The 15,028-nt window shown below is 45.0% G+C and overlaps 2 protein-coding genes across 3 annotated transcripts; one reads left to right on the top strand and one right to left on the bottom strand.

Moving 5' to 3' along the window:
- Window positions 1-490: 490 nt before the first annotated feature.
- On the bottom strand, window positions 491-8,553 carry cnot6l (CCR4-NOT transcription complex, subunit 6-like). Of its 2 annotated transcripts, XM_047016783.1 has the most exons (13): window positions 8,436-8,553; window positions 7,397-7,518; window positions 7,069-7,255; window positions 6,712-6,797; window positions 6,507-6,596; window positions 6,309-6,377; window positions 5,871-6,028; window positions 5,278-5,432; window positions 4,879-5,030; window positions 4,254-4,469; window positions 3,650-3,849; window positions 3,335-3,540; window positions 491-1,142 (listed from the first exon to the last, which is right to left on the bottom strand). In XM_047016783.1, exons 1-13 carry the CDS (start codon window positions 8,444-8,446, stop codon window positions 1,139-1,141), a joined length of 1,656 nt encoding a protein of 551 aa, XP_046872739.1. In that variant the 5' UTR covers window positions 8,447-8,553; the 3' UTR covers window positions 491-1,138. The 2 variants fall into 2 exon arrangements, with proteins under 2 accessions (XP_046872739.1, XP_046872741.1); XM_047016785.1 differs by having other exon boundaries at window positions 491-3,540; window positions 8,441-8,553.
- A 564-nt stretch (window positions 8,554-9,117) lies between these two features.
- Window positions 9,118-14,045, top strand: mrpl1 (mitochondrial ribosomal protein L1). Its single transcript, XM_047016767.1, has 9 exons — window positions 9,118-9,183; window positions 9,630-9,747; window positions 9,880-10,153; window positions 10,400-10,483; window positions 11,488-11,559; window positions 11,674-11,785; window positions 12,065-12,165; window positions 12,398-12,479; window positions 13,881-14,045. Exons 1-9 carry the CDS (start codon window positions 9,153-9,155, stop codon window positions 13,976-13,978), a joined length of 972 nt encoding a protein of 323 aa, XP_046872723.1. The 5' UTR covers window positions 9,118-9,152; the 3' UTR covers window positions 13,979-14,045.
- Window positions 14,046-15,028: the final 983 nt, after the last annotated feature.

The raw sequence follows: 15,028 nt of genomic DNA, 5'->3' as shown, positions 1-15,028 counted from the left end.
GAGATGGAGGGGGAAGTGAATGATAGTGCCAGTAAAGAGTCTACGGTTTCAACTGAAGTAAACATACAGTAACTGAAAGCCTGAAACAAACATTTGTTTTTTCAGAGCGAAACAAGTCAGCCAGCAGTGTTAGGTGTTGTGCTGCGAACACCCGATCGCTCCCTAACCCCTTCAGAGGCACCTCCCTTCAGCTCACTCAGCACCCCTTGTGTCATCAGACTGCCAAAAGGTACGATAGAAATCTTTCAGAAATCCTTTTATTGAAATTGCACTTTTAGAATGCTGGTTGCTGTGCTGGTCATTTCTAACCCCCATTACATAACTACGATAAGTACGATGTGTCACATGTTTTTTCAGCACAATAAACCTGTGAGGTTAGACCTGTTTATCAACTGGTCTAACCTCACAACCCACATTTCACCTCAGTAAGTCACTACCTGGGTGGGGGGTTCGGGTGGGGGGTTCGGGTGGGGGGTTCGGGTGGGGGGTTCGGGTGGGGGGTTGGGGTGGGGGGTTGTGCTGGTGGTTGCGACTGCACAAATGTCCATCACTCATGATCACTCCAACATACATAATTACGCAAATCACACGCAAAGTCATGTTTTTGAGTAACAATTTCAGGCCTGTTACATCTGTAGAGCTACAAAAACTCTTACATGGCAGCTAACCACCTGCTGAATATCCTTCAGTGCAGCTGCACACCTTAGACAGCACAAACCTGTCGTCACAGCCAGTAATAGATGAGCCTTTGACAGGCAGACAGAGACTGTCTGTGTGGACAGAACAGGACCCACAGTTAGGTGATTCCACAGAGCCGCCCTCTCAACACCACTCTGTTCCTGCTGTTCTCTTTGTAAAAAAGAAGGATGGATGGCATGATGGATGTATTCTTTTGAACTTCTTTGACTTGTCGGCAGTGCTGCTGTTTGAGAGAGTACAAACTAGGCACGTCCTAAAAATGTGAGGTGTGCTCTATATAAACAATGTGATCAATTTGTATCATAAATTAGTGTTGAGTTTCATGAACTGTTTGTAGTTTTTAATTGGCGGTATGTAAGTGTAAAATAGTATGTTTGTGAGGTGGAAGGGTAACAGGTAAGAGGGTGAAGTCCTTATTCCGAACTCAGAAGCAGAAAAGTCAGCTGGAAAGAGGGACAAAAAGAATATTATTTAAGAATAGGAATTAATCAATATTTAAAACTTAAATCTTTCAAATGCTGAGAGAAAAAACTAGACAATTTCTTTTTAAATCTAGAACATTTATCTATTTTCAAAAGCTGGTAATACTGTTTTGTACTGCCTTTCAATTAGACCAAAATGCCCCGAGTCATCGGCTTTCTCAACGTTTGTAAAATTTGGGTGGGCTTTCACAAACAGGGGTGGGCTTTCACAAACGGGGGCGGGCTTTCACAAACGGGGGCGGGCTTTCACAAACAACAGTGGTGCACTAGGCAGAAGGGTGCAAACACCACAGACAGAACAGCCTACAGAATGAAGTATGGGCCCTGAAATGCTCACAGCTGGTCAGAAGCACGTTCGTACACATGTTGGTTAGCATCACATAACGCAAAAGAAAGCCAAGCCTTTCCAATGCCAAGGCAAGTTATGTCAACAGCAGCTTCAAACTGGACATAGTGTTAAAATAATTAACATTTATGCATATGAACCCCAAAATATATGGCTTTTTTTTAATACTTGACAAAAGAAACAGTAGGTTTGATCATGGCGGCTTCTTACCAGCCAGGCACTAACTATGGACAGAACCTTGTGACTGATGGGTACAACCATGTAGTCATGTAGACAAGGACGCACATTGTCCATCCAGATGTTTACAACTCACTTCTACTTCCTACTACTAAAGCTTTTTTCAGACCGACAATTTCTCTTGCTATTTAGTTTGTTCAGGACCAAATTATGTGTCAGTAAAAGGGCTGAGAGGTTATTCAGAATGCATAGAACCCTAAAACTGCATTTGACACAATTTAAATGAGTTGACTTTGTCTTCCGTTGCAGCACGTGAGTGTGCACATAAATACGTTTATGATTGTTTTTTAAACCCATACGGATCTGGCCAACAACAAGTATATGTTGTCCCAACATGGGAAAATATTTTCATATATTAAGAAATTCACATTATATCACACGGCGAAGCTTATACGATTCGTTTTTGGAAGGGTTACAGTTTTGGAAGACGCTTTAGGCAATTTGGTGTGTTTGGGGAATTTAGGGGTGAAAAATAGAAAGAAGAACAGCTGTCAGTCTGAAAGTGGGCAGGTGAGCTCAGAGGGCTCTGATGACAGTCACCCTCTCCAGGACCGGCAGGGTTTAAGAACCGGGCTAGACTTCTCTTTTGTCTTCCCCCTTATTTTACCAATGGAGAAATAACCATTGTAGACCCAGTCTAAAGGACCCAGGTGTAGTTATGATTGTCATAACTTCCTACTACAGCAGCCAGGAGCTGAACCACGCTCTGCTCTAATACAGCAGCCAGGATCCTGCTGAAAATCCCAGGTTCTGAAAAGCTTTAACATTTTACAATACGTTTCATATTTAGATTTCCCTCTTGCTAAGCGTAGTGTCGAAAGCGGACTCTTATAGGAGCAGCAATCCCTGATATAATGTGTTGTATGTTTAGACAGAATCAACATTCAGGGGGTCATGTTTGATGTGCTATAAATCTAACATGTTGGAAGAACTGCCATGAAGCAACTACCAATCTGACTTCAAGTTCATCTCTCAGGAGACTAGGAGCTGAGACAAGGCCTCCCTTTACAGCGTGCTGTAAGGACCGGCCTACTCATCTCTCAGGAGACTAGGAGCTGAGACAAGGCCTCCCTTTACAGCGTGCTGTAAGGACCGGCCTACTCATCTCTCAGGAGACTAGGAGCTGAGACAAGGCCTCCCTTTACAGCGTGCTGTAAGGACCGGCCTACTCATCTCCCATGACTACATCTAGAGCCTAAGATCTCACTGGAAAAAACTAACACTGGGCTTCCTGATGTAAAGCAGCAGAACCACAACCCTAAGAATGAGCTAACCCCCACACACACATTTGGTATGAAGCCTTTTATGTGGCAAAAGCAGAGATGCTGGAGGGATCATTCACTCAGGTGCAGGAAGCAGAGATGCTGGAGGGATCATTCACTCAGGTGCAGGAAGGTTAAAAAAGGAGCATCGTCAGGTGAATACTTCACTCCTTTGAGAGAAACGGCGAGAGAGAGAGAGGATTGAGTCTGAGTTTGACAGTTATGTAGTGAAGCTACACAGGTTCCTCTGGGCTGCACTGGAGCAGGTGGACGAGGTGCGAGGAGGGCCAGTCGAGGGGGGGCGCTACCTGTGGGCGGCCAGGTGCAGCCCGTTGAGGGGGGGTGGGGGAGGGTGCAGCTCCAGCTGAGCCAAGAGGGAGAAGTGGTCCGAGGGGATGTGAGGGTGGGGGCAGCCTGTGATGTGGTTGTCCTTCAGCCACTGGGTCTCCAGGGGCCCCAGCAGCCCCAACACACTCATGTGTGTCCTGGAGAAGAAGATGTAGTCGATCACACCCTGAAGGAGGGGAGAGAAGAGAGAGAGCATGTTCAATAAAGTCACCATTCCAAGTAACAAAACTTCACTATAAGGCCGCCCTTGTAGGGTTAGACAGTGTGTTCCTCACCTTGAAGTCGTAGGTGTAGTTGGTGTAGGGCATGGGGCTGCCCTCGTAGGCGCTCCTCAGCTGGAAGCTGTGTGTGATGCTGCCGTCAGAGCTGCTCCTGCCGTTGCAGCTGAAGTTGTTGAGACACTGGCTGTAGCGCAGGTCCTTCAAGTCCTTGTGGTTTTCAGCCACGCCTCCCCGGCTCAGGTACTCCACCACACCTTCACACAAAACACTTCACGTTACGTACAGGACCATGTTTACGTCACTGATAGATAAGGAATACTTTTTTTTGTTATAAAAATTATTTTAATAAAAAATGTAAATTATTGGGGATCAGATGGCTGAGCGGTTGGTTCGACTACCGGCCGTGCCAAATGACGATGTGTCCTTGGGCAAGGCACTTCACCCTACTTGCCTCGGGGGGAATGTCCCTGTACTTACTGTAAGTTGCTCTGGATAAGAGCGTCTGCTAAATTACTACATGTAAATTTAATTTAATTTATTTATTTATGAATCGGTCAACTTGACCTACCAGAGTTACACTGAGGCTGTGCTGACCTACCAGAGCCACACTGAGGCTGTGCTGACCTACAAGAGTCACACTGAGGCTGTGTTGACTTACCAGAGTCAGGGAGAGAGTTGAGGTCGGCACACAGGACGATGGGGATGGAGATGGAGTCGTGGGTGTCCTGGCAGCCTGAGGCCCTCTGGGCGATGCTCTTCAGCTCAGACAGGAACATCATGGTCTGGATCAGCTTCACGTCTGAGTACTCTGGGTCCCAGTGCATGTGGGCGTTAGCCACTAGGACGAGCTGCTTCTCCTGCAGAGGCTTCAGGCCTGCAGGGAGGGACAGGTGCAACACCACGCCCCATTCAGGGAGGGGCAGGTGCAACACCACGCCCCATTCAGGGAGGGGCAGGTGCAACACCACGCCCCATTCAGGGAGGGGCAGGTGCAACACCACGCCCCATTCAGGGAGGGACAGGTGCAACACCACGCCCCATTCAAATAATAACTTGTCTCAAGTTCACATACTTATCTGAATTTAAATTAATGCTATGGAATTGTTGTTGTTGTAATTCACTCCCTGAACTATCTGGATAAAAATGATACAGAACCTACAATGGTTAACACCGCAGAGCAGCACCTGCCTTCTACTGGTACATCTAGGTACTGCGCCTCAATGACAACGACATGTTTATCGATCTAAATCTCTCTATGCCACAAAACAAAAGCTTTGTCTTACCTCCAGAGAACATTTCTTTGTTGACCTCCAGCAGGACAGCAACCCCTATGTTGTCCTTCGTCATCACCCTGTTTAGCATGACCTCCGACCCCTCCGAGTTTGCCATAGCAACCTGGTTGAACTCTACCGTGTGTTTCTGCACCAGAGTGAACCTGAACACAACCACACACAGATGACTCCCAGCTCCACGTCTGGGATCTCTATGAAAGGTCCGATCTAGGGTGTGGTGCTGCATGCAACTTATGAGGCATTAGTACCAAGTCATCAAATGTTGTCATACTCATGACAATGTCAGACCTCATATTTCTTTGAATTTGTAACTTCTGCCCTCTTATGGATGCATCATCACGCGTGCTTCAGCAAACAGAAGTGACAGATACAGAAAAGCAGTTCTCTCACTTTTCCGTCTTGAAGAACACGGCACAGCCGTCCACGTGCTTCCTCTCCTGCTCTGACACTAGCTTGGCTCGGGACTTGGGACAGAAGTAGCCGTCGTAGCCACGCTCCTTCAGCGTAGCCAGGAAGAGGGTGTAGTACTGCTCCGTCTCCACCTCCTGGGGGAACACACACACACGCACACGCACACACGGCTCAGGAAAAGATTCCACACGTAAAAGGTGTGAGAATGTGTTTGTGTACCAAACAAACACGAAACGGTCTCATGATTGAAGCTCTGTCTGACCAGCTTTAATGCTACAAATAACGTAGTGCTATCCTGACACAGCTTTGAGTTGGATGCTGCTTGATAAGCAAGAGCATGCTAGGGTCATGATCCATGAACTGGCTTCCTGTGCAATCCTTCCTGTGAAGTCCTTCCTGTGAAGTCCTTCCTGTGAAGTCCTTCCTGTGAAGTCCTTCCTAAGTGGTTGTTTCAGTAACATCCACAGCGTGTTGTACGCTTGTTTGTCCTGAACAGAGTCAGACTGTTTCCTGATCAGGAAGATGAATAACTAGTTCTGCTGACTCTGACTGACATAAGCACACAGCCCCACCTGCAGGCTGATGATGTCGGCGTCGCAGGTATTAATGTCCTCCATGATGCCCTTCTTCCTGTACTCCCAACTCAGTGCCCAGGAGGGGCAGTACCCATACAGCTGCCGCGTGGCGTACTTGTCGCAGAGCACGTTGTAGCACATGACCGTGAGCACAGCTGGGAGAGAGAGGGGAGAAAGAGAGGAGAGGACAGGGCTAGGAAGCTGACATACTTAAAGTCAAGTGTCAGTTATGATGAGCAATGGAACAACATTCGACCTAAACACAGTATCATCCTACTGCTGTGAGTCTTCCAAATGCTACAAGTGTGACGTTTGAATCTCCTTCAATTGGACAAATACAAGAAAACTGCTGGGACGTAATAATAATAATAATAATAGATTTGACTGACAATAGTAATAGCTTTGATATTGAATAGATACTATTTAGAGAAGTACCTGAGGGGATCATTTGGTCTCGCTCCTTCAAGGTGATCCACGGTCTTTGGGGAAGCTGCTCTGGGTGCACTGCACAGAACAGGACACAAAACCCAACAAGACAGTTCATCTGAGCTGCTCTGGTTGACACTAAACGGTTGGTTGAATGTGTCCGAGACGTGGCCATAGTTCTCTGGTAGATCTGGCAGCATCCGTTACCTGCTAGATTGTCAAGCATGTAGTTCAAAAGCTTTCTGGTTCCATCTGCTTCCTGGTAGAGGTTGAGGATGTCTTGGGACAAAGGGTTACCTGGGACAGCACCAGTCAGGTGAGGCCAACCACACAGAGAATAAATCAACAGTTCAAGAGGGTACATCCATGCAGGTCCAGCTCACACGGTAAAGCCACATAACAAAACACATACCTTTCAGACCCAAGGTTTGTAACTGGAACAGCCGCCCAAGTTCGTAAGGCAGAACTCTTAAAAGATTGTTGTTCAAAAGCAATTCCCTGGAAAGATGTGAAGGGAAGCATGAGAGCCCTGTCCAAGAAGGATTACATTTAAGCCCCGTTTTCAACTCAACCCATTTAAGAATCTAAAGAAACATCCCAACATTTCAACTGCAAAAACGGATTCAGGAAATACAAATAATGCCAGCTTACAAAGCAGAGTGTTTACAATTGTAGTTCAGAATTGTTGGGTGACACCACTTGACTGGTAGTAGAACTACCCAATATGTGCCTGTAACATCCACATTGTTGTGCAATGCAGGTGGTCTACCTGAGAGACGTCATGTTGCCCAGCTCGGCGGGCAGGCTGCGGAGCTTGTTGGAGGACAGGTTCAGGTAGAGCAGGCGGGGAAGCTTGGCGATGTCTGCTGGAATACGACTGAGGTTGTTGTCGTTGATGTGCAGTGCTGTCAGGTGAGTGAGCGTCCACAGAGAGCTGCTCAGGATCCTAACCCGCCCTGCTCCAGTAAACAGGTAAACAGGTGCACCATGGAGACACAGTTATAAACAAGTAGGATCACTACTGGCATTATTAAAGCACCAAAGTCAATTACACTTGGTCAGGTGAGGTACCTGACCAGTTAAGTGAGGTAACTGACCAGATATCTCCAACTCGGCCCAGTGGGACTTCTTCCCATTGGCTGCGTCCTCGGCTGACATGATGGTATATAATCGTCGAGGATCTGGAGGATCATATTTTTCCTTTGGCATATCTGTTAATCTGGAAAGAACGGCACAACACAACAGCATCAAGGGAAACTCATCCCAGTATAACAATCATGAAAAACAAAACTGGTTCACTGAGCTGACTGCATCAACTCATGGTACCTTAAACAAGTTATTACGAGAGGCATTATATCATAGATCCAGCTTCATAACGACTGTAGAAGTCTAATTTATCTTTGTAGAGAAATATATATAACATCTAAAAAACAACTGTCGTTTTCCAAGCGTTACAACGTTGCAAGAGGGAAGAATACATGTGTAGCGCACTTACGTAACCTGTTTATCTTGGCGCACTGAAGGAGGTTACAAGTAGCGGTAGCTGCAACTAAGTAGCTATGTCAATAGTCCCTAGTTTATTTCTGGTAAGTCGTTGTCCCTCCTCTCATATAACGTTGCTGTTACACGTTTCATCACATGCATACACTTTTTTTATTTTTTATTAAGAGTTTAAAACGACAAAAATGGTTGTCATTTGCAGCGGCCTTTTAAAGTTGTTAGCACGCATGACAACTGATTTACTTTGAAGTTCACAGAACACATGAGCACTGCCAAATGAGTGACTGTCATCTGCTGTAGGCCGCCTTTAAAGGCAAGTTATTTGTCAGCTGGTAAACCACAAAATGAATCAACAGAAATGCTTTGCTGAAACGGAATTTTAACAATGCATAATATTCACAGTTGTATCACTAAAATAAATAGACTGTCATGTTGGTTAACAAAGCAAATATCCCCGCGAGCTAAGGCACGGGCCTTGAGTCCTTAACCAGCCGGCTGCAGCTCTCTCCCTCCTCGGGGTGAGTTAGCCAGCAGTCGGACCTTGCAAAGAGGTAAGGTATAAGCATACTTGCGGGAAAAAAACGAAGACAGCCTTCAAAAACAAACTGTCATGGTAGCCAAAGCACAACAAATTACCTTACATGCATGCGGGGGGTGGCAGGGTAGAGTTGGTGGTGGTATGGAGAAAGACATGCAGGCAGCGCGCTCGGACGTCCAAGTCCTCCACGCTCAGTCAAGACTGAAGGAAGAACAACAAACAGGGCTTCCGCTCGTGCCTGCGAACCCTGTGGGAGAGTAATCCATCACATTGATTGGAAAATGTCAGGTTTTGAAAAGTTGAAAAAATATATATATCAAAACATTTCAAATAACAGGTTTTGAAAGGTTGAACAAATATATCTATATATTTTTTCATGACGTTTCATTGGACATTCGTTATTATGGATTGATAGGTTTTTACACCACTCAAGTGCTTTTTTCTTTATCCAGATATGGGGACAGTAGTTAAGTTTTTAACTTGCTGAATTATTATTTACTTGTAGCCTACAGTAGCACATTAGGCCTATGTCTAATTGAATGAATTGGTATAGCTTTTTGGTTAGAACCATGCAATATGTTCCCATCAAAACGTTTACAACTTATAAAAAGTTGCCTTGACTTGTGTTTCAATGTAAAAACATTGCACCAAACTTGTTCACATATGGCTTCACCTATTGATTGTTGTACCACTTATCAGTAATATCTCTTATCACCAATAATCTGAGCGGAACCTTCCTCGGTATTGATGATACTGGTCGGTACTTAGTATACCATCCGTTGTTTCTTCACGGTCACACCAGTGTGAAAGCCAACATGGCAACATGCACGAGAAGCCTTTTAAAAGGTCAGTCAGCATATACAATTTTATACTCAAGTTGAATGCTGTTATTTCACTCGTTGTTTTAAATCCGGCAATGTCTTATTTAATGCCTATAGAGCTAGCACTATAATTGTTGTCACTGTCCTCGTATTTGTTCTCTTACAAAGCATCTAAAGTAGGCTACTCCAGCTAGCTTAAGTAGCTAGCGGACCAGCTAGCTTTCGCTGCCCTGTGATGTCGATAGCTAACTAAGACAGAACCAGATATTTTGTGCAAGCTACCTCAAGATTTGTCCACTCTCGGCTTGAGCGTTTTGGCTAGAAATATGCTGTAAAGCTGTCATCTGTTTATATTATGTAAGCTTTGTTAATACAATTGAACTGGCTAGGTTAATCGCTAACATTACGTTAATGTAGTGCTAGCTAGTGGTGTCTGAAGCACTTGAACAGCGGTTACTTAATGTTTTTCAGTTGTAGCAGGATGCCAAAGACAGCTCCTAAATGCAGGTTGTCCAACATACTCCTACAACACACCCGCCTCTCTAACTGCACCCAGGCAACTCACAGTAAGGACCTTTGCGGCCGTGAAGTAAGTTAAACTTATTCTCAACGAATTTCAATACATAGCCTACCACTTTAAATAAATATATATATTTACTTTTGTTAATAGTATAGCCACTCTATAAGCAATGACTAATGCATCCTGTTTTCCTACCGGCAGGCCGAAAAGACAAGACAAGAAGAAAGAGGAGAAGAAAGTAAAAGAGGAGAAGAAAGAGAAGAAGGTGATCGATAATACGGGCCGCCACAAGCCGTTTGGTCTAACGGCGTGGGCTCCTGTTGATGACGTGTACTTGTCGCGGTACTACCCGCGACCTTCCCATGGGGCTGCAGAGGCTGTCGATATGCTGAAGAGCTTTCAGAAGCTGGACCTCACACCCCCACACCAGTCTGTTTATATCGAGCTGAAGCTGGACATGAAACTAGAGAAGAAGGTGAGCCGACATCCACCTTGGAGGCTAGTTACCTGCAGTCTGAGCATGGGATATGGTGTTGGGAACATGTATTCCCATCCTCTCCTGGAAATCCCTTTGGAAAAAAGTGTCAGCTAAATTATTTGGTGAAATATTTAGGCTTGGCCATTTGTGTCATGAAGTGTTGTGATGTTGGCATCATTGCTGTTGGGAAAAGATGAATTGTCATAATATTCAACCTCTGTTCCAATAATCTTTCTGTTTCAGAAAAAGGTAGATACCTTTGTCAGCACTGTTCACTTACCACACCCATTTAAGACCGAAGCAAACAAAGTAGGAGTCTTCACAGAGGTAAGATATTTCTCTACAAAATCTATCAATTTCTTCTAATTCAATTTCTTCCAATTGTTTGTGTAGAGTGTTCATATCCATCTTGTGTAGCGATATACAATGTGTTACCTTGTGAACATTTTATTTGAATTATAATTATTTGAAATTTGTTGTTTTATTAGGTTTTGCTTCTTTTTTCTTTACATGACAGTCACACATTTGCACCCTTACTGTGTAAACTTTATTTTGCTTAATTGTGACCTGTGATGATTCAGCAATCATATATATAAACAATTAGACTGAAGATGCATCGTTCCTAAGTCAGCTAACTTGTCCCATCACAGGTCTTTATTGTGTTTTGTCATGGAAACGTCCGGAAGAGAATCTTAATGTGGACTGTTGGGCTGCATACCTCATTAGACCGTTAATTACGGTTTATGGGATGTCTGCACAAGCTGCGCACTCGGATGGTTATCTGTTAGCCACAGCACTTATCTCAGTGCTGCTTCCCAGAACATGAGTGATGTGTTGGGTTCCCTGTGCAGATCATGAGTGATGTGTTGGGTTCCCTCTGCAGATCATGAGTGATGTGTTGGGTTCCCTGTGCAGATCATGAGTGATGTGTTGGGTTCCTTCTGCAGATCATGAGTGATGTGTTGGGTTCCTTCTGCAGAACATGAGTGATGTGATGGGTTCACTCTGCAGATCATGAGTGATGTGTTGGGTTCCCTCTGCAGATCATGAGTGATGTGATGGGTTCACTCTGCAGAACATGAGTGATGTGTTGGGTTCCCTCTGCAGATCATGAGTGATGTGTTGGGTTCCCTGTGCAGATCATGAGTGATGTGTTGGGTTCCTTCTGCAGATCATGAGTGATGTGTTGGGTTCCTTCTGCAGAACATGAGTGATGTGATGGGTTCCCTCTGCAGATCATGAGTGATGTGTTGGGTTCCCTCTGCAGATCATGAGTGATGTGTTGGGTTCCTTCTGCAGAACATGAGTGATGTGTTGGGTTCCCTCTGCAGGATCCTGATCAGGCCAGCCTGGCCCTGCAGAATGGGGCTGCCTTCGCGGGGGGAGCAGACCTGGTGCAGAAGGTGACATCTGGATTCTCCTCTTTCTCCCCTACTGTGTTTGTTGTTTGTGTTTGTTGTTGTTGTTTTCGTCCCCTCAGATTTGTTTACAAGTGTTTTCCTTCCTCTTCATTTCAGATCTTGGATGATGAGGTGGATGCTGACTTCTACGTGGCTGTGCCAGACATGCTCCCCAAACTAGTTCTTTTGAAGAACAAACTGAGAAAAAAGTTTCCCAAGAGCAGGAGAGGTAAGCATGCAGGCTGTGGGTGCATATTACCAGTCTGGTGGATCTTTCTCTCTGTCCCTGGACCTGCAGTATTCAACCCTGCCTTGTGGGAGCAAGACCTTGTTTCACCTACCACATTTCCATTTTTGTCAATGGTTTAATTTCCTCTGATTCCTTCTTGAAACTAAACAGCATTGACACGATCAGGTCAATAGATCAGTTCAATAGACAAACCAAGTGTTCAACCCCTGGAGAGGAAGCTTGATCAGTACCAACCATGTTCTCTCTGAACCGGTTTAGGGTCTGTGGGCATAAACATTCCCAAGATGCTGGAGCTGTTCAAGACGGGTCATGAGTACCTGGTGGAGAAGGAGTGCTACGTCAGCACACAAGTGGGCTTGGTGGGTTTTCCGGCTCATGGGGGTGTGGCTGGGGGTGGGTGGGGCTAGGGGGTGGGGCTAGGGGGTGGGTGGGGGATGGGGCTAGGAAAAATTACAGCCATAGTTATAAAATACACAATCCTTGTAGTCTCGCAATTTTCACTGGATTCAGGGAGTTGTTAGAGGTTGTGTGAATAATTCCTATAAAAAACTATATTTATGCGTGACAGATGTTTGTGTTTCTCTATTGCAGCTGGACATGCCCAAGGAACAGTTACTTGCCAACATCCAGACAGTCCTTGTGGATGTGTGTACCCACCGGCCAGCCAGCTACGGTACGCCCCTTCTCTTCCTCACCTACAACCTGACATTATGGCTGTTTCAGAAGACCTCAGTTACCCAGCAGTTTGCGCCTCTCCTCTTGTATTCTCATAGCTCTGTCTCCTCTACTGTCATACAGCTCTGTCTCCTCTACTGTCATACAGCTCTGTCTCTACTGTCATACAGCTCTGTCTCCTCTACTGTCTTACAGCTCTGTCTCCTCTACTGTCTTACAGCTCTGTCTCCTCTACTGTCATACAGCTCTGTCTCCTCTACTGTCATACAGCTCTGTCTCCTCTACTGTCATACAGCTCTGTCTCTACTGTCATACAGCTCTGTCTCCTCTACTGTCATACAGCTCTGTCTCTACTGTCATACAGCTCTGTCTCTACTGTCAGTCTCTACTGTCATACAGCTCTGTCTCCTCTACTGTCATACAGCTCTGTCTCCTCTACTGTCATACAGCTCTGTCTCCTCTACTGTCATACAGCTCTGTCTCCTCTACTGTCATACAGCTCTGTCTCCTCTACTGTCATACAGCTCTGTCTCCTCTACTGTCATACAGCTCTGTCTCTACTGTCATACAGCTCTGTCTCCTCTACTGTCATACAGCTCTGTCTCTACTGTCATACAGCTCTGTCTCCTCTACTGTCATACAGCTCTGTCTCTACTGTCATACAGCTCTGTCTCTACTGTCATACAGCTCTGTCTCCTCTACTGTCATACAGCTCTGTCTCCTCTACTGTCTTACAGCTCTGTCTCTACTGTCATACAGCTCTGTCTCCTCTACTGTCATACAGCTCTGTCTCTACTGTCATACAGCTCTGTCTCTACTGTCGTACAGCTCTGTCTCCTCTACTGTCATTCTCCCAGCTTTCTATGGTTTTGTGATGCAGCACCAGATAGTGGCAGGCCACCTGGGTATTTTGGTACCTGCATGAAACTCTTTGATTCTGTGCCAAGAAACATCACACGGCAAGCTACTACCAGGCCAGGCTTGGGGCAGTTTTATAATTTGACTAGGGAGTAAACATCATTGAAAACTACAGATTGGAGCTTGACATAAGACTCTCTACAAATACATGCGTCTTAAAGAAATATGTGAAATTTAGCTTCAAAATTCCTTTTGTAGGCATGTGCATGTGCACCCATGTAGGGTGAAACCTTACTGCAGTGACCTGGGTTCAAATCTGGCCTGGGCCCTTTGCTGTCTGTCTTCTCTTGAGTCTGCTTGCATTTCCTGTCATACTTCACTTTAAACAAAATCTTGAAAAATGCCCCAAAAAGTGAGTGGCTTGATCAGTGTCATTAACCAAAACTAGTTAAACAGCATTGTATCCCAGAGGACTTGACGGCTTGTTGTATCGGAACATGTTTTTCAGTCATCCAGGAAGTCTGATGTGTTTCCTCCACAGGGCCGTTCATAGAGAGAGCCATCATCTCAAGCCAAACAAGTGAGGCTCTGCACTTCAGCAGTGAAGAACTCCTGCCCAAAGAGCTCCAGAAAGAGTGAAAGTATTGGTCATAAAACCACCATGTACGTGTGCATAGTTACTGTATTAAAACATTTAAAATATGAATGTATTATGGATTTGTCATTTGTTGAATGAGATTGCATAAACCAAACTGTAAACTAGTTTTATCGTCCCATTCAGTGCATTCAATCTATACATACATTCCCAAATATAATGGAATATTTATATAATGGAATATTTGTTACTATTTAAAGAGGACCGTGTCAATCAGCGTTAGATTGCTGTGTTCACATTTAGACACTGGATGGCAGTGTTCACATTTAGACACTGGATGGCAGTGTTCACATTTAGACACTGGATGGCAGTGTTCACACAGCACAACAGATCTTGTATATCTTCCTGGGAATGGAACATCAAATGCACATTATAATTATTTTATTTTCCCCTTCATGAGTAAGATCTGTAATGTGGACAGATTACATGTATTGACAGATTGTAATTGAACTGAATACGGGAGATGTCCAAAGGTGAGTGGTGGTGCAGTTGGGTCCTGACCCTCGAGCCACTTGCACGAGGCAGTGACCACAACAATGATGACTTCCATTATAGCTTTGGACTTCAACCCACTGTAGGCTTCAGGTTGTAACTGATATTGGCCGGGTTTCCCAGATTCATTAAGAAGCTCTTTGCGTTAAGAGCTTCTTAACAAATCTGGGAAACCCAGAGTAGGGGGTACAGTAAACCCAGAGTAGGGGGTACAGTAATCTCTATGGTAAATGATTAGGCTATAACATTGTAGTTTAAATTAAACACTAATATTATATAATGTAATGAAATGTTCTGTAATGTACAAATAATATTTTTCCATGGGAAGATTGGGGTGGCAGCTGTCACCCCTTGCCACCCCTTAGATCCGCCACTGGTGCTGTTTGGGCGTTAATAGCGCAGCTGAAAGCCTTCTCTCTGATGGATTTTTGGCCGGAGACAAAAGCGCCGGTCGGGGTCAGGTTGCTCCCACGTGACCTGGAGAATCTCCGTGTCGGTCTCTTGTTGAGCGCACTCTTTCAGGGACATGCTTGAATGCCATT

The sequence above is a fragment of the Hypomesus transpacificus genome, unplaced genomic scaffold (genome assembly GCF_021917145.1).
Source record: "Hypomesus transpacificus isolate Combined female unplaced genomic scaffold, fHypTra1 scaffold_42, whole genome shotgun sequence".
In the NCBI taxonomy this organism is placed as follows: Eukaryota; Metazoa; Chordata; class Actinopteri; order Osmeriformes; family Osmeridae; genus Hypomesus; species Hypomesus transpacificus.
The sequence above is the reverse complement of the archived record's forward strand: the minus strand, read 5'-3'. Positions and strand labels throughout refer to the sequence as shown.

Coding starts and splice junctions, on each gene's coding strand:
- mrpl1 (XM_047016767.1), top strand. CDS start 9,153: ATGGCAACATGCACGAGAAGCCTTTTAAAAG. Junction 11,560..11,673: donor GAGCAGACCTGGTGCAGAAG/GTGACATCTGGA, acceptor TCTTCATTTCAG/ATCTTGGATGATGAGGTGGA. Junction 12,166..12,397: donor TCAGCACACAAGTGGGCTTG/GTGGGTTTTCCG, acceptor TCTCTATTGCAG/CTGGACATGCCCAAGGAACA.
- cnot6l (XM_047016783.1), bottom strand. Junction 6,378..6,506: donor CATGCTTGACAATCTAGCAG/GTAACGGATGCT, acceptor TGTTCTGTGCAG/TGCACCCAGAGCAGCTTCCC. Junction 3,850..4,253: donor CAACTCTCTCCCTGACTCTG/GTAAGTCAACAC, acceptor TTTTGTGTGAAG/GTGTGGTGGAGTACCTGAGC.